Raw genomic sequence first — 23,506 nt, 5'->3', positions numbered from 1 at the left:
AGAGATTCGTGCAATAGGCCTTCCTTCCCCTGGCTGCCGGCACTGGTTTTTCTCCTGCACCCAGGACCCAGGCCTTCACTCTGGCCGCAGCAGAGAAGCCAAGCCTCTTCAGTCTTCAGTCTTCACTCGGGCTGGAGCCTTCAATCTTCACTCCGTGCCTGCATTAACTGCCATCTTTGTTGGGTTAATTTGCATACTCATCCTGATTGGCTGGTGGGCATAGCGGAGTGACACCAATTTGTATGTTTCTCTTTTATTAGTGTAGATAATTGGCAAGAGTACATGTGATTATCTTTCTGGACTGTCATATATCAGTATAGAACTTGGTTTGAAGCTGCCCATTAGAATTTAAAGTGAATTTAAAAGTGAAATAAGATACACATTCAACTTATAAAAACATTTCTCAATTGGAAAAAAAGTTTGTGGTTACATGAAATCATAGTCATTCCTTTCTCTTCATAATTCTGTGCTGTTATCATCTCAAGCCTTGTACAGATCACCAAAGACTTCTCAACTGGTCATCCTGATTTCAGTCTCTCCCTTTTTGCAACTGTCCTTCTCATCCTTATCCCTAATGGACAAACACAATAGCAGTATTCACATATATGAAGGGCTATGGGAAAAGGCTACTGACTCATTCTGTGTATCTCTAGTAGTACAACTAAAACCTGTGGGTAGAAATAGTGATTCTGCATCCATCATGTCCCTCTCTTCAGAAACCTTCAATGGCCCTCCACTCTGGGCAGAATCTAAGTTCTCTATCCTGGTATTAAAAATATTTCATCACCATATCTTATCACTTATCTTCCTATGTTCATGGTCTGGTTCAGTCAATACTGGTGTAGTCATTATCCTTCGAATATGACTTGTGAATTTTTTTGTGTGCCGTTCTCTCTGCCATCTTTTTCTGTTCAAAATACTGTTTAGAACCTACTTATCTTAAAGAACATACTTCAGATTCTTTCCTCTCCAAGAAGTACCCCTTCACCTCACTGTCCCCTAGTTATCTCTACTTCCTGGTACACTAACCTTTCATTCCACTTTTTTTTTACCTTGAGGTTATAGAACATTCTACTTTCCTCTTCTAAAGGCTTATATCTTATTTCCTAGTTCTCTTTGCAAAAATCTTGATATCAAAATGGGACCTCTAGGCTCCTTTGTTCACCCAAATTATTTAACCCTGGGTCTCAATTGAGTCTTTTCTCAATTTTAACTTATTAAAAATAATATTTGAATCCACTGGATATATTTTATGTAGTAGTTCTTCATAATAAGGTATTAATATAAAATCAGATCCAAAAATTAGACCTGTAGTTTTAATGAACGGTTTTAAACTGAGGATTTAAAATAGGTATGGTTCTATATTTCTTATTCATTGATAACTTAGCTATCACATTCATTGGTTACTAAAATTTATTTTTTAAAGGATATCTAAAAATTACTAAATGTAGTTAGTATTTTTCTAACTACAAAGCACAGATCTAGGAGGAATTTGTTTATTTATATACCTCTGTATAATAATATGCAGAACAATTCAATCCAGAATGGCTCTAGATGTACCATGCTACATCATATGTAGTACACAGCACATTTACTGTAGACTCCTTTGACTTTTGACTTTAAATTCCTGCTATTCAGTATGTCTTTATTATATATGTCAATGTTACCTGGTGCAACCTAAAAAGAAACGTAACAATTATTTAAAAACTCATAATTGCCTAGCTCGCACGGCTCAGTGGTTGAGCATTGACCTATGAATCAGGAAGTCACTGTTCAATTCTCGGTTAGGACACATGCCTGGGTTGCGGGCTCCATCCCCAGTGTGGGGCATTCAGGAGGCAGCCAATCAATGATTCTCTCTCGACATTGATGTTTCTCTCTCTCTCTCTCCCTCTCCCTTCCTCTCTGAAATCAATAAAAAATATATTTTTTAAAAAATTCAATTTAAAAAAACCTATAATCTTTTTGGTGGTTGATAGAATATAACTTACCAAATGTAATATAGTTAAACAGTTAGAGTAAAGTTTTGTTCTCATTGTCAGATCCTGTATTATATAAAAATAATTTAAATAGTTTAGATTCAGTTCATTTGAATCAGCAAATTTATCTACCTATTCACAATTGACTTTTATATTAGAACATACTAAATGACGCTTTACTTGGAAATCCTGAAAAGACCCTATTTGTTTGGTCCAACAAATTAAAAAAAAACAATTTTAAACTCAAAATTATTAATATATTAGAAAAAATAATAGGATGTAGTTCAAAAGATAACAGTCACTGGTTGTATACCTATGGAAAGAAGACAGGAATCACCAGATGTTCACAGACTGATTCAAGATTGTACAAAACTACCTTCTATTTATGCTCAGATATATAATTTAGCCTTCTGTGATAGCATTTTGCCAGCAATAGTCCAAATTTGACTCAATATCTTGTGTTATATCTTTGTGGGCAAGAGAAAAATGTGTTTTGAATTGTGGTATAGGTAGCAGATAGGTAAAAGAATACGTGTTAATTCTGTTACAATATCAAAATCAGAATGAGGCATTAAAAGAAAAATTATTACATACCAATGCTCTTCATGAACTTAGATACAAAAATCCTTAACAGAATTTTAGCAGATTTAAATCAGGAAGATATAAAAGTATGATAATATATGGCCAAGTGACATCTTTGGAATGCATGGTTGATTTAATGTTTGAAATTCAACCTACGGAATTTCATAAGGGAAATTCCTCAATGTGATAACTAGCAGCCCAAATGAACTGACAGCTAATATTATATTTAATGATGAAAGACCAAACGCTTTCCCCTTATACTAGGACAATGCAAATATGCCCCCTTTCTCCACTTCTATTCAAGTTGTACTGGAGGTCATAGCTTGTTCAGTGAAGCAAGAATAAGAAATGGAAAACACTTACATTTTAAAAGGAAGAAGTAATACTTTGTTCACAGACAACATGGTCATCTATGTAGAAAATTCTATGGAATCTACAAAAGATGCTACTAGAACTGATAAGTGAGTCAAGCAGGTTACAGGAGATAGGCTGTTGTACAGAAATCAATTCTATTTCTAGATACCAGCAACAGCAAAGAATTGAAAGTTCAAATAATAGCATTCATAATAACAGCAAAAACACTTAAGGATAGTCTGGCATAATGTATTGAATATATCAGCAAAATTCTGAGAAAATAAAAACCTAAATGAGTGAAGAAATAGACTCCATGTTTATGGATCAGAATACTCAATATTGTTAAGACTTCAGTTTCCCCCCAAGTCTATAGATTAAGCACAATCTCAACAAAAATCTCAGCAGGCTCTCTTTCTTTGGTAGAAATAAACATTTTTTTAAAAAGAACAAAGTAGGGGACTATTTTTTTTTTATTATTTGTTAATATATTTTATTGATTTTTTACAGAGAGGAAGGAAGAGGGATAGAGTTAGAAACATTGATCAGCTGCCTCCTGCACACCCCCCACTGGGGATGTGCCTGCAACTAAGGTACATGCCCTTGACCGGAATCGAACCTGGGATCCTTCAGTCTGCAGGCCAGCGCTCTATCCACTGAGCCAAACCGGTTAGGGCCAAAGTAGGGGACTTTAGCTACCTGACAGCTGCACTAATCACAGCAGTCTGGTTTAGGCATAAGGATAGGAATATAGATTAATGGAACGGAATAGGGAGTTTCAATATAGACCTGCATAGACATAAATAATTGGTTTTTGACTAATGCACCAAGGTAATTTAGTGGGGGAAATTATAATATTTTAAAAAATCGGTGCTGGAAGAATTGGATAACTACATTAGAAAAAGCAAAAAAAAAATGACCTTTCTTCCACAGCCTATACAAAAATTAACTCAAGATTGATCATAGACTAAAGTGCAGCAGCTGAAACTATAAAATTTATAGAAAACAGGCAAAAATCTCAATGATCTTGGGTTAATCAAGGATCTTTTAAGACATAAAAGCAAGAAATACAAAAGAACGAAATGGTAAACTCATCAAAAATGTAAACACTTGTTTTGAAAAATACTGTTAAGAAAGTGAAAAAGCAATCTAAATACTGAATATTTGCAAAACATTTATCTGATAAAAGACTGTTATTTAGAAGACATGAAGAATTCTTACAGTTCATTAAGAAGATATATAACCCTATTAAAAATGTGCAAATCAATTAAAGAGACACTTCACCGAGGAAGATATACAGTTAAGCACATGAAATGCTGCTCAATGTCATTAATCATTGGGGAAATGCAAATTCAGTTCCCAATGAGGTACTACTACACACCCAGTAGAATGGCTGAAATTTAAAAGACTGATGATACTATGCATTGACAGGGATGTGGAGCAGCTCTAGCATTCCTTCACTGCCAGCGGGAATGCAAAATAGCACAGCCACTTTGTGGAACAGTTTGGCAGGTTCTTATAAATTACAACTAGAGGCCCAGTGCACGGATTCATGCATCGGTGGGGTCCCTTCGCTTGGTTTGCAGGAAACAGGCTGAAACCGGCTCTCCAACATCCCCCGAGGGGTCCTGGATTGCGAGACCCCTCTTGCAGGCCCAGCCCCTAGGACCTGGACGCCCACTGGCTCCCTCCTCCCTCCTCTCTGGGTCCTGGGTATGGGTGAACCAGATTCGGGGCTGACAGTGCCCCAGCAGCAACCTAATGCATGGCCGATACCGCGAGGAACCAGGCTTCCTTCTCTATTGGTCAGAGCGTCTGCCCCCTGGCGGTCATTGTGCATCATAGCTACTGGGTGAACCGTCAAATGGTTGGTCAGTTGCTTAGGCTTTTATATATATAGACTAGAGGCCCAATGCACAAAATTCATGCAAGAGTAGGCCTTCCTTCCATCGGCTGCCGGCACTGGCTTCCCTCTGGCACCCGGGACCTGGGCATCCTTTCGGGCTTCCCTTGTAACCCTGGCTTCATCCGGAAGGATGTCCTGTCTAATTAGCATATTATGCTTTTATTATTATAGATGTACACTTACCATACCAGCCAGCAGTTCTAGTCCTGGCTGTCTACTAAAAAACAATAAAAACATATATCAACCCAAGACTCATGTTTGCATATTCATAGGAGCTTGTTCATAATAGCTGAAAACTGGAAAAAGTGAGTTCAGTTGTCCTTAACTGATAAATTGTTATACACAATTTGTGAATCCCACAATTTACAGAGGTGGGCAAACGTAGATTTATCATAACAATAAATAATACAATAACTAAGAAACAATAATATAAGAATAAACCCATGTTTCACGTACTCACTACTCTAAACCTTTTGCCGACCCTTGCAATTTATTTGTCCACTGTTACATATCTTATCTCAAAAAGAACCCTGAAAATTTTGAAAGTATTTAGGAAGGACTGACCAGGATGGTGAGAAGTCTAAACATTTTTCCTTCTACATATAAAAGTAAAAGGTTCTACAAGCTTTTTCCTAAGAAATAGAAAAAAATTTTAAAGACATGGTAGCAATTGTAAAGCACTTGAAAGTGTGAAATCTGGGAAAAGGATTAGCGATTCTTTTTAACTCTAGACAGCTGACCTAATACTGAAGGACAGCAGTTATGGAAAGTGATATTGTAGGAGAGAGATTGTGCTTCAGTCTGAGAAACGTCTAGAAAGTATATGTTTGCTCTTCAACACCATTCACATTTAACTTTACATGTTTTCTGGCTGGTACCTGCTACTTAGTGATCATTATGTATTCATAATGTTTTTATCCCCAGCATACATATTTAACAACTTTTTGACATTGAGCCATACACCACTACTGGAGGTCAGGATTTCATAGGAATTGTAGTTCCACACAATGGAAAACAAATTAATCTGAGGGCTTAAATATCTCTCTATCCTTTTTGGAAGATGTTATAATATTCAAAAGGAAATTGAAATGAATGCGAAGTGAATTTTTATAGATACACACATGTTTATTTTGGATTTACACCTAGGCATGTAATTTCTAAATATACAAGTTTTATAAATGTTTTCATTTAAAATCATTGGTGTATCAGAGATTTCGATTTGAAATGCATTAAATCTTGACATGTTTTCACTTTGTTTTCATCATTTTAATAAGAGTTTTTGTTGCCATTACACACAAGGGGAAGTTGAGGTTTTCACTTTTTATCAAAGTGATTCTGTGGTTGTGCTTAATGGAGTGTCGTATCCAGTGGAGGCAGTGGAGGATTGCCATTTTCTGGAAATCATCGGTCCTGCGGGCTTTCTGTTTGCATCACTCATAAGACTATACCCTTGCCCACAGACAAGAGGAGCAGCCACTATAGATTTCAGACCAGGGTGGTAGTACTTTTTAATCTTACATATATGAGAATGGTCAGCAGTCACTGTGATAAAAAGATTAAAAACATTGGAGATTTCCCAAAACTACTTTACAGAAGATTTTGTCTTAATGAGACATTTTTTGATGTCACTCTATACAGAATAACATTTTTAAAATTTCCTCTTAAGTGTTTATATGCATAAATATTTAAACCTGACATAGCAATGCTAACTTTTAAGTAGAGAAATTTATACCTATTGCACAGTATATAGTCCTTGAAGTAGGACATGGTAGACAATTTTAAAAAAATAATTCAGTTATAGTCATGTGTCCTTAATGGTAGGGATATATTCTAAGAAATGTGTGGTTAGGTGATTCTGTTGTCACATGAACATCATAGAGTGCACTTGCTCAAGCCTGGATGTCATAGCCTACTATACACCTGGGCTACATGACATGGTATAGTCATTTGCTCCCAGAGTACAAGCCTATATAGCACATTACGGTACTAAATACTGGAGGCAACTGTAACACAGTGATACTTCTGTATCTAAACATAGGAAAAGTATAGTAAAAACATGGTATGAAATACTAAAAATGGTACACCTGTATCATGAATGGGAGCTTGCAGGAATGGAAGTTGCTCTAGGTGAGTCAGTGAGTGAATGTGAAGGCCTAGGGCATTACTGGCCACTATTGTAGACTTTATAAACACTGTACTCCAGCATCACCAAGAACGTGCAAGAAATGGGTTGTGCTACATTACAATGGCTATGACAATGTTACCAGGCGATAGAAAGTTTTCAGCTTCATTGTGATTATGGCACCACCGCTGTATATGCAGTCCACTGACCAAAACGTCATGATGCAGCACATGACTGTGCTTTGTTTTTACGTTGCAATATGGTATAGAAAAATGTTCTGATAATTAGTATTGGGTTAGATACAAAATTCCTTTCAAAGAATTAATGCTTACAAATGAGTTTAAATATTTTAAGTCTAGATAGTACAGGTCTAGCTTTTAAAAGCAATATTTTCCTAGATGGATTTTTTAAAATGTTAAATATATCATGTTATAGCTTACCATATATCTAGCTAGAAAGAAAAAATATGTAAGAGTATGCAAGTACAAGAAAGAGGCAAGCTTGGTTGCATAGAACTTTAGCTGCTAAGTTCTGTCAACATATTTTAGTGAAAGGAGCTGTACATATATTTACCGCCACTCAAGTAGAATTAAGTGAAATACTTAAAAAGCTACCAAGTTAATCCCGGCCAGTGTGGCTCAGTGGTTGAACATAGATCTATGAACCAGGAGGTCATGGTTCGATTCCCCGTCAGGGCACGTTCCTGGGTTTCGGGCTCGATCCCCAGTAGGAGACGTGCAAGAGGCAGCCGATCAATGATTCTATCTCATCATTGATGTTTCTGTCTCTCTTCCTCTTTCTTACTCTCTGAAATCAATAAAAAATATATATTTTTTAAAAGCTACAAAGTTCAGAGTAAGAGCATAAAATGTGATCAAACAGGAAAAATGAGACACTTTTTACAGAAATGTTTAAAAGTACCAATGACCTTTGTGACCTAAAACTCAAGTATTGTATAAGGACAGTAGGTCTTGTACAGCGATTTTTCTTTTTGTTTTTTTAAATATATATTATTCAGGTTTTTGATGTGCACACAATAAATATTTGTTTAAAGAATATATGAAGGAAAGAATTGATTATACAAAACTAACAACTAGATCCTGGTATAGCTTTTCCTTTTTTAAACCAGCTTAATTTCACATTGAGAACTTTTAAATTTTGACATCAAATGCCATTTTGATAGTGTATCACTTTTATTAGAATAACTTTTGTCTGTAAAGCAAGGCACTCATAAATCATGTTTCAGCATAACCTCTCACATCATTCACAGAAAACATGTAGATCTTTATGACTTCAATTCAGCAAATTGCAAGTCCAATCTTATAGTTGTTTGACAGCTCACCAGAAAATTCAATAAACGAATCAGATGAATTCCATATAATCTCATCATCTGAACTACCAAGGACAGTGTATGGGCATTACTTGCTCTGATAATAGATTTAAAAAGAAAAACAAAATCTAATTCATTTGACTTTGTCTATTGTATCTCAGCTTGAGGATGGCAGGGGGGAGTTCTTAGTGAAATAATTCACATTGAAACAGCATGATTGTTTTAACACTAGAAAAAAAGCCATGCTAAAAACATAAAGCTTAATTGTATATTTTAGTTTTGCCATTATATAGACAGTAGAGGCCTGGTGGGGTCCCTTGGCCTGGCCTATGGGATCGGGCCAAAACCAGCTCTCTGAAACCCCCCGAGGGGTCCCAGGTTGTGAGAGGGTGCAGGCCAGGCCGAGGGACCCCACCGGTGTATGATTGGGGCTGGGGAGGGACCACAGGAGGGCTCCAGGGTGTGTCTGTCCCGTCTCTCTCAGTCCCAATCGGCCAAACCCCAGCAGCGAGCTAACCTATGAGTCAGACCGTAAGCCCCCTGGTGGTTAGTGCATGTCATAGTGACTGGTCAACTAGTCGACTGTCTGCCCCCTGGTGGTCAGTGCCCGTCATAGTGAGCAGTTGAGTGCCCTTAGCATATCATTAGCATATTATGCTTTGATTGGTTGAATGGACCACCAGACACTTAGCATATTAGGCTTTTATTATCTACACTAATAAAAGAGAAAGATGCAAATTGACCATACCTTCACAATGCCCACCAGACAATCAGGAGTGAGTATGCAAATCAGCGGGACAAAGATGTCAGTGGCCACAGAGACAGCCAGAGCGAGCGGGAGGCTTGGGTCACCCTTGGCAATGGAGGAAGCCAAGCTTCCCGCCTGCCCAGGCCAGCTACTGAAGGAGGGGCCTGTGAGCGGAGGACACAGAGCTGGCCTGGGGGCGCGGGAGGCTTGGCTTGCCATCGCCTGGGCTGGCTGCCGAGGGAGGAGCCTGCAAATGGCCCTCAGCCCTCACCCAGGCTGGCCAGGCACCCCGGCGGGGACCCCCACCCCGAAGGGGGTATGGCCAGCCTGAAAACAGCCCTCATCCTCTCACCCAGGCTGGCCACGCCCCCCAGCAGGGACCCTCACCTCATGAAGGTGTGGCTGGCCTGCAAACTGCTTCAGCCCCTTGCCCAGGCCAGCACCATGCCCAGTGGGGACCCCCGTCCCAATGGGGGAGTGCCTGGCCTGCAAACTACCACAGGCTCCTTGCCCAGGCCTCCCCGCTCCCCAAGGGAACCCCCACCCTGATCCGGGACACCCTTCAGGGCAAACCAGCTGGTCTCACCGGTGCACCGGGTCTCTATCTTCTATCTTCTATACTAATAAAATGGTAATATGCTAATTAGACTGGGAGACCTTCCAGGAGACCTTCCAGACGTTCTTCTGGACAAAGCCATGTCAAAGATGGCCACCCCATGTGGTCACAAGATGGCCACCACAAGATGGCCAGTAGGGGAGGGCATTTAGGGGAGACCAGGTTGGCAAGGGAGTGATTAGGGGGTGATCAGGCTGGCAGGCAGAAGCAGTTAAGGGCAATCAGACAGGCAGACAGGCTAGTGGTTAGGAGCCAGCAGTCCCGGATTGTGAGAGGGAGTCCGACTGCCAATTTAGACCCATCCCTGTGGGATCGGGCCTAAACCGGCAGTCGGACATCCCTCAAGGGGTCCCAAATTGGAGAGGGTGCAGGTCAGTGTATGAATTTCGTGCACCAGGCCACTCGTATAGGATAACCTTAGAAAATACCTAATTTTTTATTTAAATATTCATTACAGTTTGGATATTTACCTCATTTTTATAGCTAGAAAAATAAATCTATCATGCCGTTTCTTGTTGAAGCAAAGAAAAACATTTAGAAAGTAACAAGAAAATATATTTTTTTCTTAACACATTGCGTACCGCATAGAAATCTCTAAGACATTCGCCAGGGACCGCACGTTTTTGGGCAAACTGCACATTATTTAAATCATCATAATGCACTTTAGGTGTTGTTTTTCAATAATTATAACATTTTTATTTACAAAAACAATTAAACAATTAAAGTTCCTAGTACTTTTTTAACGTATGGTACTGTGTAAAACATTTTCCTCTATGAAGAGGGACCAAACAAAATTTACATAAGTATCTAGATTCGCTCCTTTTTCCATGGGTGTGAAAAACGGGAACACTCGTGAGCGGTCCTTAACAGATGGCGCGCGAAACACGAGAAAACTCCTGAGCGGTATGAAATGTGTTAAAGGGTCTTGAAGTTTAGAAACAGGCTGATTTGACTAAACATATGTCATTTCATTTGGAGATAATGTCTACAATATATCACTAATTATATACAAATATCACATATTTAGAGGGACTGATTGTTGCAGACTTTTATTATATTTTTGAAATTCAATTTAACGTGATCATGTGATCCATACTTTTATCTTTCGAGGGTGACTTATAATAACATGTTCAGAGCACACTAGTGCAAGTATTATATTTTTTCCTGTGGTCATCCTTATCAGGATGAATTCTAATATTGCAAATATGTACTAAAATTATACTGGGTTACAGAACTTTAAAGATGTGTACAGCTAGGTGCTATAATGCCACCCAAAATACCTGCCTGAATGAAGAGATGTATACTTTAACACACACTTTTAGAAGTGAGTATACTTCATGAGAGGAATTGTCTATTTTATAAGTAATTACAAATCACTTCTGTTTCATCAAACTGTAAAGTGATTTTGAATATGAACTAATATTGGGCAAATAGTGAAGAATGTTAAATTATAGCAGTAAATTCAGAAAGAAAGCCAAGCTGTTATTTTGAGCAAGTAGGCCTTCATGTTTTAAAATGCTGTTTTTTTCAATATGGAACAATTCTTATTTCCTCTGAAACATCGTTCATAAATAATTCTGGTTTGGAATTGTATTTTGAAGAAAGGAAGAAAGTTGTAACATCACATTGGAGTTTTGATTATTATATTGTATAATTACATAATTTCTTATTATATAATATAATTTAGATTTTAAAAAATAATATTCTGCTTTAAAAATTTTAACGAGGTCTTTCTTAAGATTCCTTCTTTCATCTCTAAAATCAGCAATTAAAATCAGTTTCAACTATTTGGCAAGTGGACCACATCTTTTGTTTTTCTCTCCCTGAATTGTGTTTACATTAGCTTTAAACACTTGCCTTGCAGAGAAAATAAACTTCTACATTCTTAGGGAAAACTGTTAAACTAAAAGATCTGACAAAGTAATTCTCAAATGAGTTTAAAGAACTTATGGCTTAAATGAATGTGAATTCTAATTTACTGACTTTGAGCTTGGCTGCTGTTTTTGATTAATTTGCATTTTGTACATTAATTGCTTCCCTCAATCACCTGTCAGATTTATAGTAGGGAAGTTATATTCTCTTAAACCCCACTCTATTATTCATTTAAAGGGAGATAAAAGATCAGTATAGAAAGTTAAGAAGTACACTGCAGTTGGCAAAATATAATAACTAGAATAAGCACATACACTTATATTATTTGTGTGTATATCTGTGTGTGTATGTATGTGCAATATACACATAGCTTAGGATATAGAACCATTGCAACTCAATAATAAAAGGTCAGACAACTGGAGTGTTTTAAAAAATGAGCAAAATATTTGAAAAGATATTTCACTGAGGAAGACATGTGCATGGTCAAAAAACTCATGAAAAGATACTTAAAATCATTAGTCATCAGGGCATTGGAAATTAAAACCATTATAAAATACAACTAGATACCCAGTAGAGTGGCTAAAATTTTAAAATACAATACTAAATGTTGGTGAGGAGGTAAAGCAACTTCACCTTTCATGCATTGCTGGTTGGAATGTAAAATGGTACCACCCTTTGAAAAAAACAATTTGGCAAATATTTGAAAAGTTAAATATATACTTACTTAACACATGACATCAATTATTTGTCTTAAGGGAAATGAAAATTAATGTCCAAAACTTGCACTCAAATGTTTATAGTAATTTTGCTAATAATATCCAAAATCCAACCCAAATACCTATCAATAGACGAATAGATACACCAAATATAGTACATCTGGAACAATGAAATACTATTCAGTTACAAAAAGGAACAGATTGCTGATACTTGCAATAACATGGGTGAATGTCCAAAACATGATAGTGAGCCAAAGAAGCCAGACACTCTATGACTCCATTTATATGAAACTTTAGAATAAAGATAAATCTAATATGGCCCTAGGGTGAAGTGATTTACTAGAAAGGAAATGGTATATTTTAGTTTGGTGGAAATATTCTATATCTTTATTAATGTGGTGTTTATAGGTTTATTCATTTGTCAAACTTATTGACCTTCACATTTAAAATAGATATATTTGTGTGAATTATACCTGAATAAAGATGAAAATTTTAGTTTTTACAAATTTTATTTATAGTTGATTCTTAAAGGAAAATAGCTCAATTGATTAAATGAACACCTAAACATAATATCAAAATTAAGTCCTGTTTAAAACTTCAAAACTTCTCCAAAAGAAATGAATTAATTCACCAACTCTCCTTATTTTAGTTTTTCTTTTTAAATCTAAAACTAACAAAACTACATTCCCCCCCCTTTAATTTCTTATCTCTAAAGTTTAGTAACTTACCAAAAAGTTAGTGCCTCTACTCTACATATATTTACCCACCTAAGGTATGCTATATCTCAAAAAGTTTTCATGCAGTTTTTGTGTTATAAAGAGGACATTACTATGGAAATCTTAAGTTCAATGGTACAGGAAATTAGGAGTTTGCTGCCATATGTAGAGCATCAAAAGTGTGTATAGTATTGTAATACATCTGTTTTGTTTTTTCCCAAGGTAATAATTTTTTTTATGATCTTGTGTTTTTTTTCCTTTCTGTTCCTTTGGGCTGCAGCAAAAATAACTTTGATTGCTCAGCTAACCTCTCCTGCCACCCAGGCCTGCCATTTTAAGTATAGAGGTGATTTTTTTTTTTTTTTTTTTGAGGCTTCATGGATCCTGACGAGATATCAATCTTGGTCACTTTGTTTCATGGATCCTGAAATATCAATCTTGGTCACTTTTCTTAGCACTTTTTTTTTTTACTGAACAGTCTAATTATATTAGTCTTCTTTAACCTTCCTACAGGTTTGTCATTGGGCGAGAAAAACCAGGACAAGTGAGTGAGGTTGCGCAGTTGATAAGCCAGACACTGGAACAGGAAAGGCGCCAGAGAGAGATGCTTGAGCAGCATTACGCCCAGTATGATGCGGACGACGATGAGGTAGGCAACCTGAGCAGACATTCTTTTCCTGCATTTCTTCTCCAGAGGTTCCTACTGTATAAAACTCTCTTTACTTTATAACAGGATGGCAGGTTCTTCGCAGTTTCCCAAGGAGCGTGTGTGTATGTTCAATCTTACGGAAAAGAAATATTACTTGCTTTTATTATTCACTTATGAATCAAATATTGGTATTCCTTTGACAGTGTGAAGACTTTGGAATCAAAAAAGTCATATTTTATCACACTATTTAAAGAAATTCACTGAAACAAAACAAAAAAGAGTAAAAACACCAAAATGCGAATGGTTGCTGTCTTTATGGTTTGAATTAGGTGGTTTTTTTCCCTCTGCTTTATGTTTTTGCAATTTTTATCAAATTTTCAGCCAGTATATAATGCTTTTTCAAAAAAAATCAGTAAACATTTACGTGAAAAAGCACACACATACAAACGCAGAAAAGCATTAAAAATCACTGAGGTTTTCAAGCTTTTCTTTTTGTCCAGGAAGAGAAAGTTCCTTGGATCTGCTCGCTATGATTTGTGCTAACACAATGCAGAACAAAGCTTTCCCACCAGCACATATTCCAGAGAGTAGATACATATTGGAATAATTTTGCATCCTGTTCTCTGTAGAAGATCAAGTAAATGAATAGAAGCTAACCCCCAAGTGAAAACGGCTGTCGGGAACCCTTGTGTGTTGTAATATAATACAGATGCTGGTCTATTTCTAATGTAAATGCCAAGCGTACATTGATATAATGGGACAACATGCTTTATTTTAAATGTGCATGTGTTTCATATTGGCATATCAAAAAATCCATCAGCAATTTAGTTGTAGTATTTCATACTTCATAAACATAGTAAATATTCAGGTAAAATAAATATTCTTTATCCCAGCTGATACAAGGACAGTGCAACTTCATATGTTCAGCCTCTATTCATCTGAATTTATTCTATGTTCAGAACTTTTTACATTCCTGGCCAAAATGTAGTGAAGATTAATAAACAGACATTCAAATATTTTAATGTATTTTTAATCTGGATGTTTTAACCCAAATGTATATTAATTTCTCATGTGCTTGTAGTATAATGAGGATGTACTCTCCATTTCTTAGAGTAGAAAATTTTAAATGGTGCATTAGTTAACTTTTGATCAAAGAGTACATGCTAGAAAGTCTTCATGTAAAAGTCTCTCATAATCCTATTTTGTTGATTTTATTTATTCACTTGCAGAATTCATTGGAAATGGCAAGTATTTTTTATTATATTGAGATATTATATATGAAAATGTATCTTGGATTTAGAAACTAAAAAAGTGTTTTCCTCAGATGGTTGAACGTTCATCTTACCTAGTCTTCCATTCTTTGTGCTAGTGTTTTATGTTTTAGCAGACATACTAATTTGCTTTAGCTACAAGTCTATTTTAGGATGGTAGAATCATCTCTGCAGGTCTGGTTTTTACCTGCTCACTCTGCTAGAAAGAATTTGGAGCTGAGGTGCAGGGAGTAGGGGTGACATCAGTGGTGGACTGAGGAGACCAAGCTTTCTGGTCTCTGTGGGCCTCCGTGTCTCTGGCTGTAGAGCACAGGGAATTGGATAAATCTCTGAATTTTTTCCAGCTTCTAATATTCCATGAGCCTATGAAATAAAGCATCTGGTGAAACAAGGAAAGAGGGAAAGTAAAATAGTTTTTAAGGTTCGTCAAGTGAAATTTTTTAGATCACATACTACGTACTTCTTCCAGTACATAGGAATGAAATCACATTCATCTCCCAGAAGTTTTCAATTCAAACAGGTAAAGTGCTCGTTCTCTCTCTTTCTCTCTTTCTCTCTCTCCCTCCCCCTCTCTCTCTTTCTCCATATAGATATGAATATAGATATACACATATCTTTGTATATTATTTTCTAATGTAATAATTTTAGTAAATGCAAAAGGAATGTTTGTTACTCAACATTTATACTTAAAAAACATCAAATAAATTTTTTTTGCCAGTTTTTGTAAGGAAAGCAGAGTTGATTGTCACTTAAGCAGATCTTTTCAGGGGGAACAGGGGTAAGTAAGTATTCAGTGCTGGCCACCTGGCAAGGTGCCTTTCCCCACATAATTTCATGTATCTTTACAGCAAACAGAAGAGATTCTTTTTTTCTCTAGAAATGCAGCAACTGAAGCTTTTTCTGGTAGTTGGCAGAGTTCGGATGGGAAGAGGGATCTTCCTGGCTCCAAGGCCTGGACTCTGCACCACGCTGCTCTTTCTGAACAGAGTGGACTGAGGGGTCTGCCGTGTTTAGGCGCACACAGATAATTGGGTAACGAGATGCTGCAGAGAGGGCTCTTGTTTAAGGTGAGGGAGTATCTTTTAAGAATTTCATTCTGTGACTCTGTCCTATATCCTATCTAATAAAGGGTAATATGCAAATTGACCATCACTCCAACACACAAGATGGCTGCCCCCATGTGGACACAAGATGGCCGGCAGAGGAGGGCAGTTGCGGGTAATTGGGCTGGCAGGGGAGCAGTTAGGCATCGATCAGGCTGGCAGGGGAGTGGTTAGGTGTCGATCAGGCTGGCAGGGGAGTGGTTAGGGGATGATCAGGCAGGCAGGCAGGCGAGCTGTTGGGAGCCAGCAATCCCGGATTGTGAGAGGAATCCCAGATTGGAGAGTGTGGAGACTGGGCTGAGGGACACATCCCCCCGCCCTGCACGAATTTTGTGCACCAAGCCTCTAGTTTCTAATAATAAGGGAATCTAATTCTTAGAGGGTTTTTTACTCTAGGCAAATGCTTAATCCATAAGTATCCTATGAAGATAGGACTTAAAGAGTATACAAACATTTTACAAAATATTGTAGAAATAGAAATCAGGTGCTACTATGTTACTCCAAGTAACCCTCACTTTACTGAAATGGTCACAGAGCCTTTTCCTCTGTCTCTCTCACTCATGCTCCTCTCTGACTTATGTACTCCCTCTCTTGCTGTTCCACACCACCTCACCCAAGTGTGCCAAGCTGAAACCAACTGTTAATTTTCTGTGCATAGGAGAGATGAAAGCTGTACAAATGATTAAAAGTCACTCTTGTGTAAACACGTTATCTATGTGACTTAAATTCATTTCTTTTACTAATGCTACCAAATATTTTTTAATTGATTTGAGTGTTGTGTCCCTATTTTTTATTTACTCTCTTTCTCTGTTAATAAAAAGTAAAATGTCCAAAAAATGTAATGGAAATGAAATCAATCAATACTGGTTATCCAGTGGGTAAATGGCCCTTGAATAATTTAGTTAATTTGATATCTACTTGAGCAATTCATTGATTTACATATCTTTGTTAATCCTGAATTATATAATCAATCATTTGGTTTCTCATGCTTCCTATTTATAGAATAATTCTGTGATTTCAAAGATAAAATCATTTTTATTTGACAGTATCCCCTGTGACATTCCCTGGGCCAGCGAGGAAAACCTCTAATTAAATGCAGAACAACCAAGTTCATCCAAGTAATTCCAGCGCCAGTATTTAGATCATCATTGTCTACAAAGGATAGATAGCTTCTGGTTTTGGTCAAATCATCCAAGGTTGAGTCTAACTTGGAACTTGTCACATTGACAGAGGGGAGTTGCTTGCTTGAATTGTCTACAGGGAAAACATTGTAATGTGATAAATATATCCAGAAATTGTGAAAGTACAGTGGAACCATAGTTGGGATTAAAACTACTTTATCATGTATTGTGTGTGCTTAGATATATCTGGCTTAATGCTTTAGGAAAGCATAAATGATACTCCAAAAGAATTAAAATATAGAGATAATTCCAAACTCTAAATTTCTGCATTTTTGTAGGCTTATCTTCTCCAAGTGTTTAAACTAGAAGAGTTTATAATAAGCAAACAGCCAATTCAACATAATTTGCATTCCTATATCTTTTTACACTCAATGTTAAACATTCTGATTCTTTAAAAGCAAAGTGGCTTTTTAAAATGGCTCTACCTAAAGGCTAAAAGTGGCTTTTAAAAATGGCTTGTGAAAATGGTTTTACCTAAAGGCTAAAGAATAAAAGAGATCCTACAAAGAAGAGGAAGATAAATATCTGAAAAATTGAAAAATGTTAAATGTAGATCTGTGTTTAGTGTTTGCATTTCTGGATTTAATAGAATTATTGTTCATTTCCCTTCCTTCCTTCCTTCCTTCCTTCCTTCTTTCCTTCCTTCCTTCCTTCCTTCCTTCCTTCCTTCCTTCCTTCCTTCCTTCCTTCCTTCCTTCCTTCCTTCCTTCCTTCCTTCCTTCCTTCCTTCCTTCCTTCCTTTTTCTTTCTTTCTTTTTTTCTTTTTTCTTTTTTTAACAATCTGAAAAGTAACCATGGAGGATTTCAGTAAAAACCCTCAAACAGTTAACACTGTCCCATGAAATTCTGGGGTATGGTAAATTTTTCAACTAGATTTTAATTTTCAATAACAAGTTAAATCTCCCGTCATACTCCACAACAATCAATCTTTAGCATTTGAGTGGTGAGATGATATAATTCTGGCATGGTTTGTGTACTGTGTGTCTCCTATGCATATTTGGGGCATCTCTATCAGAGAGTATTTTGCAATGTGAAACGCTGTGGGCTCAGACTGGAAATGAAGTCTGAACTGGTACTGTACCACTTTTTTAAATTAGAAAATAAATATGGTCATTTACATTAAAATGAGCTATTTTACATGCACATTTAAAGTTATCTGATTATTTTGCTTTTGCCTCTTTCTGTATCCTTTTAAACTATACTATTTATTACATTTTAAAGGCTTAGATTATAGATGGCATTTCAAAGTCTCTTTAGGCAGTAGTTCATAACTATGTTAATCATCACTCCAGTAATGGAGGCCCCATTTTTTTAAAACATAATTCAATCTTTCTATAATTTCTTTCCATTACTGGAAATTAATATCATTATAACTATATTATAACAATATTAGTTAATTTTTTAGAATCTTTAAAAGTACTGAATACAATTTGGAGCAGCTACCTACATGTATATGCATTTTCATTGCTTGTGTTAATGTAATAATCGAAGGCAAAAATATAATGGAAGCTATGGTTTGCACAAGTGTTAAAAGGTTTACAAGAATAGAATTTTTATGTGAAAAGCATTAAAGGGATAGCATTATATTTGACTCATGCTGTTTGCTGTTCCTGGTTGAAAACAGCTTGTGTTGTGTGAACAAGAGATTGCAGTTATTATGGATGGCTTTTTAACAATGTGAATTGACTTTATTCTGTGTTTATAAGAGTGGGGGCATTCTCTTAGTTCTTGAAAGTGTGTGCTACAGCAGGCACTGGAGCGTCAGTGGTTTGTTTCTTATCCTTTACCATTAGGCTGCTCTCTTTAGTGGGGTAAATCCTTCTTTAATTTTTGTTGTCAACTATTTTAGAACACGGTGGCTGACTTGCAAGGAGTGTCTGGCAACTGCAATAACAATAACAACTATTTCCTTAAGGTTTGTTTTCTGGTGGGGAATAATGCTTATCTGTACCTTCCTGCTTTGTGTGTGAAATGAAATAGTCTCTGTCTTATTAACTAGCTTTATGCTCACAAGATCTTCTCTAGAGCTGTGTGTTGTGAATGTTGAATAATAGTTTGAGGGTTATTGTTTGAAAAATAACATTTAATTCTGAAACTTGAGTCTACATATCTTAGTTGCAGAACTGGACTCACTTCCTAATATTTAACCACGGATGTTTTTAACCCCTAACACTTTAAATATTTTGTAATTCATATTAAAGGGAAACAAAAGACATCTAAGAACAGAGCTGTATGATGTTGGTATAATACAGCATACACAGTAACTTACATTGTTTTTAAATCCAGCAATTTTCTTTTAATACAACGTTCTTAATTAAAAAAAAATACATACATCTTTAAATTATCATAGTACTTACTTACATGGTCTATATGGTGGACATGCCAAAATGTCTAAAAATGTGTTATACTATAATTAAAATAATTATCATTATCTTTAGCTGCCAGTAAGAGAGAGGAGGTTGAAAAGAGAAGTCAGTTTTTTTTTCTTTTTCTGAAACATATAAAAAGATGCCCAACCATATAAGCAATGAGGATGTAGAAATGAAAAACCAAAATGAAATATGTCATACCTACCGAATTGATTTAAATGGGATATTTTACGTTTGGGCGAGAATGTGGGGTAAAAGGACCTCTTATTCTCTGCACATAGGAACATAAATTGGCCCAACAACTTTGAAAAACCTTTGGCCATTATCTAGTAAAGTGAATCAACAATTATATTTCTTACTAAACACATTATGCACATGAGCTATAATAAATGTATAATATTGTTTTTAATATAGAAAAAAATTGGGTACAACTGATATCTTTATCAACAAGAGAAAGGGTAAATATATTGTAGTAGAGTCATACAGAGGAGTAATATACAGAAGTTATTTCAACAAGCCACAACAACTGGTGGACTCTGAGGAGTGTACCATTAAAAACAAAAAGGCACAGAAGAATACAAACAATATGATTTCATTTATACAAAGTTTAAAATCTTGTAAAAAAATAACATGTTGTTTAGTTATAATAAAAATATTTTAAAAACTAGAAAAAATTAAGAGTGATAAAAGCAGATTTGCTCTGCAGGGTAAGTGTTTGAAATAGATTCAAGGACACACACACATACAGAGGACCATAATTAAAATGCAGTGGTTCTGCTTCTGCTCTTGAACTAGGTTATTAGTTCATTGGTGGTGGTTACAACATTATTCATTATATTTTCTATATGTTACAAAGTACCCTGTATCAACTCAATATTTAATGAAAAAGGTTAAAATCTGCCATGTAGAATTGCTTCGATTTAGCAGTTATGTAGATATAAAATGAATAGTTCCTGCTCTTCAAGGACTTACAAAATGACTTAAGAACCTGTGTCTCAAACTTGCCTCAATGTGAGGATCTCATGATACTTCTTTAAAATGGTAGATTTCTACCTTGAGCCTCAGACCTACTGAAACAGAATATGCATGATAGACAATCTAGGCTTATGGGAGTTTGTGGGGAAGGGGTTAGCTGCAATCAGACCTGGAGTTGTCCAGTTTAAAGATGCCAGGAAAACGGATATAAAGTCCTGGTATTGCAGAGATTTGCAAAAAGGTATTGCTGCCAAGAACGACCAGATATCCAAAATGAGGAAAGGAGTTGAATTATTCTCCCTCCAAGAAATTTGTAAGATTGATTTATTTTTATTATCAATTGATAGATAATCCATAGAAATACCATCAATGACATTTTTGTTGATTTTGTTTATTGTTTAGTATATATTCTATAATATATATTATAATATATATGTTATACTAATATATAATATATATATATACATATATATATATAAAACTGCTGGTTCTGGTTCTATTTAATAACCTATTAGCATTTTTGTAATCATATGAGTCAGTTTTTATATGAACACACCATATTTTCCAAGATTTAATTAGTTGTATAATTATAGAATTATTAAAACAATGATAATATGTATCACTTTGGTCACTGTAGTTGTTCTCTTCTGCAGATAAAATTCAAGGAAATACAAATCTCTTAGTCTCTTCCCACAGTTCTTCTGTTGGCATTAGAACAAGTGCTTCATTGTTTCCTTGGAAAGAAAAATGAAACTCAAGGAAGGCTGCCAACTTGAAATTGCAGTGTGACATTTGAATTACAGAGGTCTACTTTGGTCTGTTGACTGTTCAGTTCTGGGTCTCAGTGGGAAAAATAGGGATCACTGGTTCCCTCCTCACATAGAATATATTTATCAGGGACTTAAAGACAATAACATTTATGTCTTAGTAAGTGGGTAACATTATTAAGAGGAATTGAACTGGGACTATTGAGTCATGGAAAAATATAGTTTATGCTTCCAAGAAGCTTGCTATTTTGCTGTGGAAACAATAAGTATATATGGTAAGGAATTTAAATCATTTTCAAGGCAACCTGTCAAAAGACCAGATAACCATAGTGTAAAAGAATCATCACAACTAAAGACATACAAAGTAAAAGCATGAATTTGAGATTCATGGTTTCAAATTTGATTGCAAGAAGTTTTTTGTTATTTTTGTTTGTTTTCTATAATGGAGAAACCAACGCAATATTGTATATATTCAAAGAAATAAAAAGGCCAGTTTACCTGCAGAGTAGAGTATATAGAAAGGAATAGTGGTTGGAAAGTCTTTGAAAAGGTAAATTGAATAATATTCTAGAAACTTGAAAAATCAGCTGAATTTCTAAATTTTTTTCCATTAAATAATAATTGGCAGAAATGCTCTTTGATCGGAACTATCTTTTCAAGTGTTTGTGTATGAACACAGCCTTGGAGATAGAGATAGTCTTTCCCTCTGGAGCAAGGGCAGTAATGCTGCCTGTTATAAAAGATGCAGGTTACCTATGCTCTGGGGTCCTCTCTTGTCATGTCTATGTGTGTAGACATTATCTGGCCCTATTCTCATCACTCTTTGGAAAGTGTGGCTTGAGGTGTCAGCACAAAAATCATGATGGACTATATCAGCTAGTATGTAGAACAATTCTGGGTTAGAGGAAAGTTCTAACCTTGCTCAGACAATACTTACAGAGAAACACACCCACACTGAGCATGAAAGGAGGGAATTTACAAACGCCATGGCAAGAAGCCTGGTAAATCTTTAGAACTCTGGCTGGTTCACTGAAGAGATAATGGGGCAAGGCATATAATGTTAGTTAAGGAGAAATAGCAACAGTTGGGCTGCCTTTCAACTCAACCTCTATTGTAGTTTATTGTGCCAACTTTACATTAATTCAGACAGCAAAAGACCTCAGCTTTTTGTAGAGGGTCTTTGCTGCTCTAAGGGAATATTGGTCCTGTCAAGAAGATTTTCTTGAGATAGACAAACTCATGTGAGAAACCACTGATGAGTATTTGGGTCCTAACTGGTTTATAATACTGGTGAAACTGTTCTAAATTCTGTCAGCCTCACCACCTTAGAAAACTTCACCATCCCTTATGTTCAAACCAGATTCATAATTAGACTCCAGATTGAGATTTCCTCTATAACAGAGTCCCTGTTGTGAGAGTCAAGGCTATGGCTTCTGAGTCAGACTCCCCAAATCTAAATAGATTGTGTTCATAATGATGACTCACCTTATATACTGCTTCAGGTGGACATTGGAAGTTTGGTTAAAACATGAGTAATCACTGCACTGCTCAAAACTGAAAACTACTGTACCTTATTACTGGCACAAAGCTGCTCTCTGCTCCCATGCCCCTTGCTGCTTCCTCTCTCTATTCTGACTTTAAGGAGAAAGATGGCTACGGCTAGGCCTGAGATCTTTTTGTTCTCTAGAGAGACCAAATGCTACATGAACCCCTTGAACATGCTGGGGAACTTTGAGAGGGAGGCACCCAAACTTTATTGTTCTGTGAATACTGGTCTTGTAGATGTGACCTTTGGGCAAATGCAAGGTAATGCTGTTAATGTTTCCACTGTTAGACATATAATGGAATTGATGTGTTATATGCCTGCACTTCTTTGTCCCATTAGTGCCAAAATGGAGATCTCCCATTCAGGGATTGGCACACGTAGAGCAGGAATAGTAGGACATATAGAGCACTCTCCCTGTTTTCTCCCATGTGGTCCAGAAACAATACAGAATCCCAGGAAGAGAAGGGGAAATCACAGCTTACTGGCAGAACACCCGGCCTTTTCCCAACACAACACTACATGTCTGATGCAAAAAGACAAACAAAAACAACAACCTCCCCCCCAAAACACACACATACGCGCGCGCACACACACACACACACACACATGCACACACGAGGCAGCGGGGCAGCTATTAATCTTCTACTAAATTCTTATGGAAACTGAAATTGAAGCCTGATTCATGGGGCCATGTGACTCTCTTACCT

At 36.4% G+C, this 23,506-nt stretch overlaps 1 protein-coding gene across 10 annotated transcripts in view; it reads left to right on the top strand.

Moving 5' to 3' along the window:
* PPP1R9A (protein phosphatase 1, regulatory subunit 9A) overlaps positions 1–23,506 on the top strand; it is a 236,164-nt gene that overhangs the window by 142,878 nt on the left and 69,780 nt on the right. For 5 of the 10 annotated variants that reach the window (XM_014547630.1, XM_014547628.1, XM_014547627.1 and 2 more), the window contains exons 5-6: positions 13,452–13,587; positions 14,817–14,831. In XM_014547630.1, coding sequence (XP_014403116.1) covers positions 13,452–13,587; positions 14,817–14,831 — 151 coding nt within the window. The remainder of the gene's footprint in view (positions 1–13,451; positions 13,588–14,816; positions 14,832–23,506) is intronic. The other 5 variants (XM_005876062.2, XM_005876061.2, XM_005876066.2 and 2 more) reach the window with 1 other exon arrangement.

Source organism: Myotis brandtii, unplaced genomic scaffold (genome assembly GCF_000412655.1).
Source record: "Myotis brandtii unplaced genomic scaffold, ASM41265v1 scaffold48, whole genome shotgun sequence".
In the NCBI taxonomy this organism is placed as follows: Eukaryota; Metazoa; Chordata; class Mammalia; order Chiroptera; family Vespertilionidae; genus Myotis; species Myotis brandtii.
This window is presented reverse-complemented; position numbering and strand designations above follow the sequence as displayed.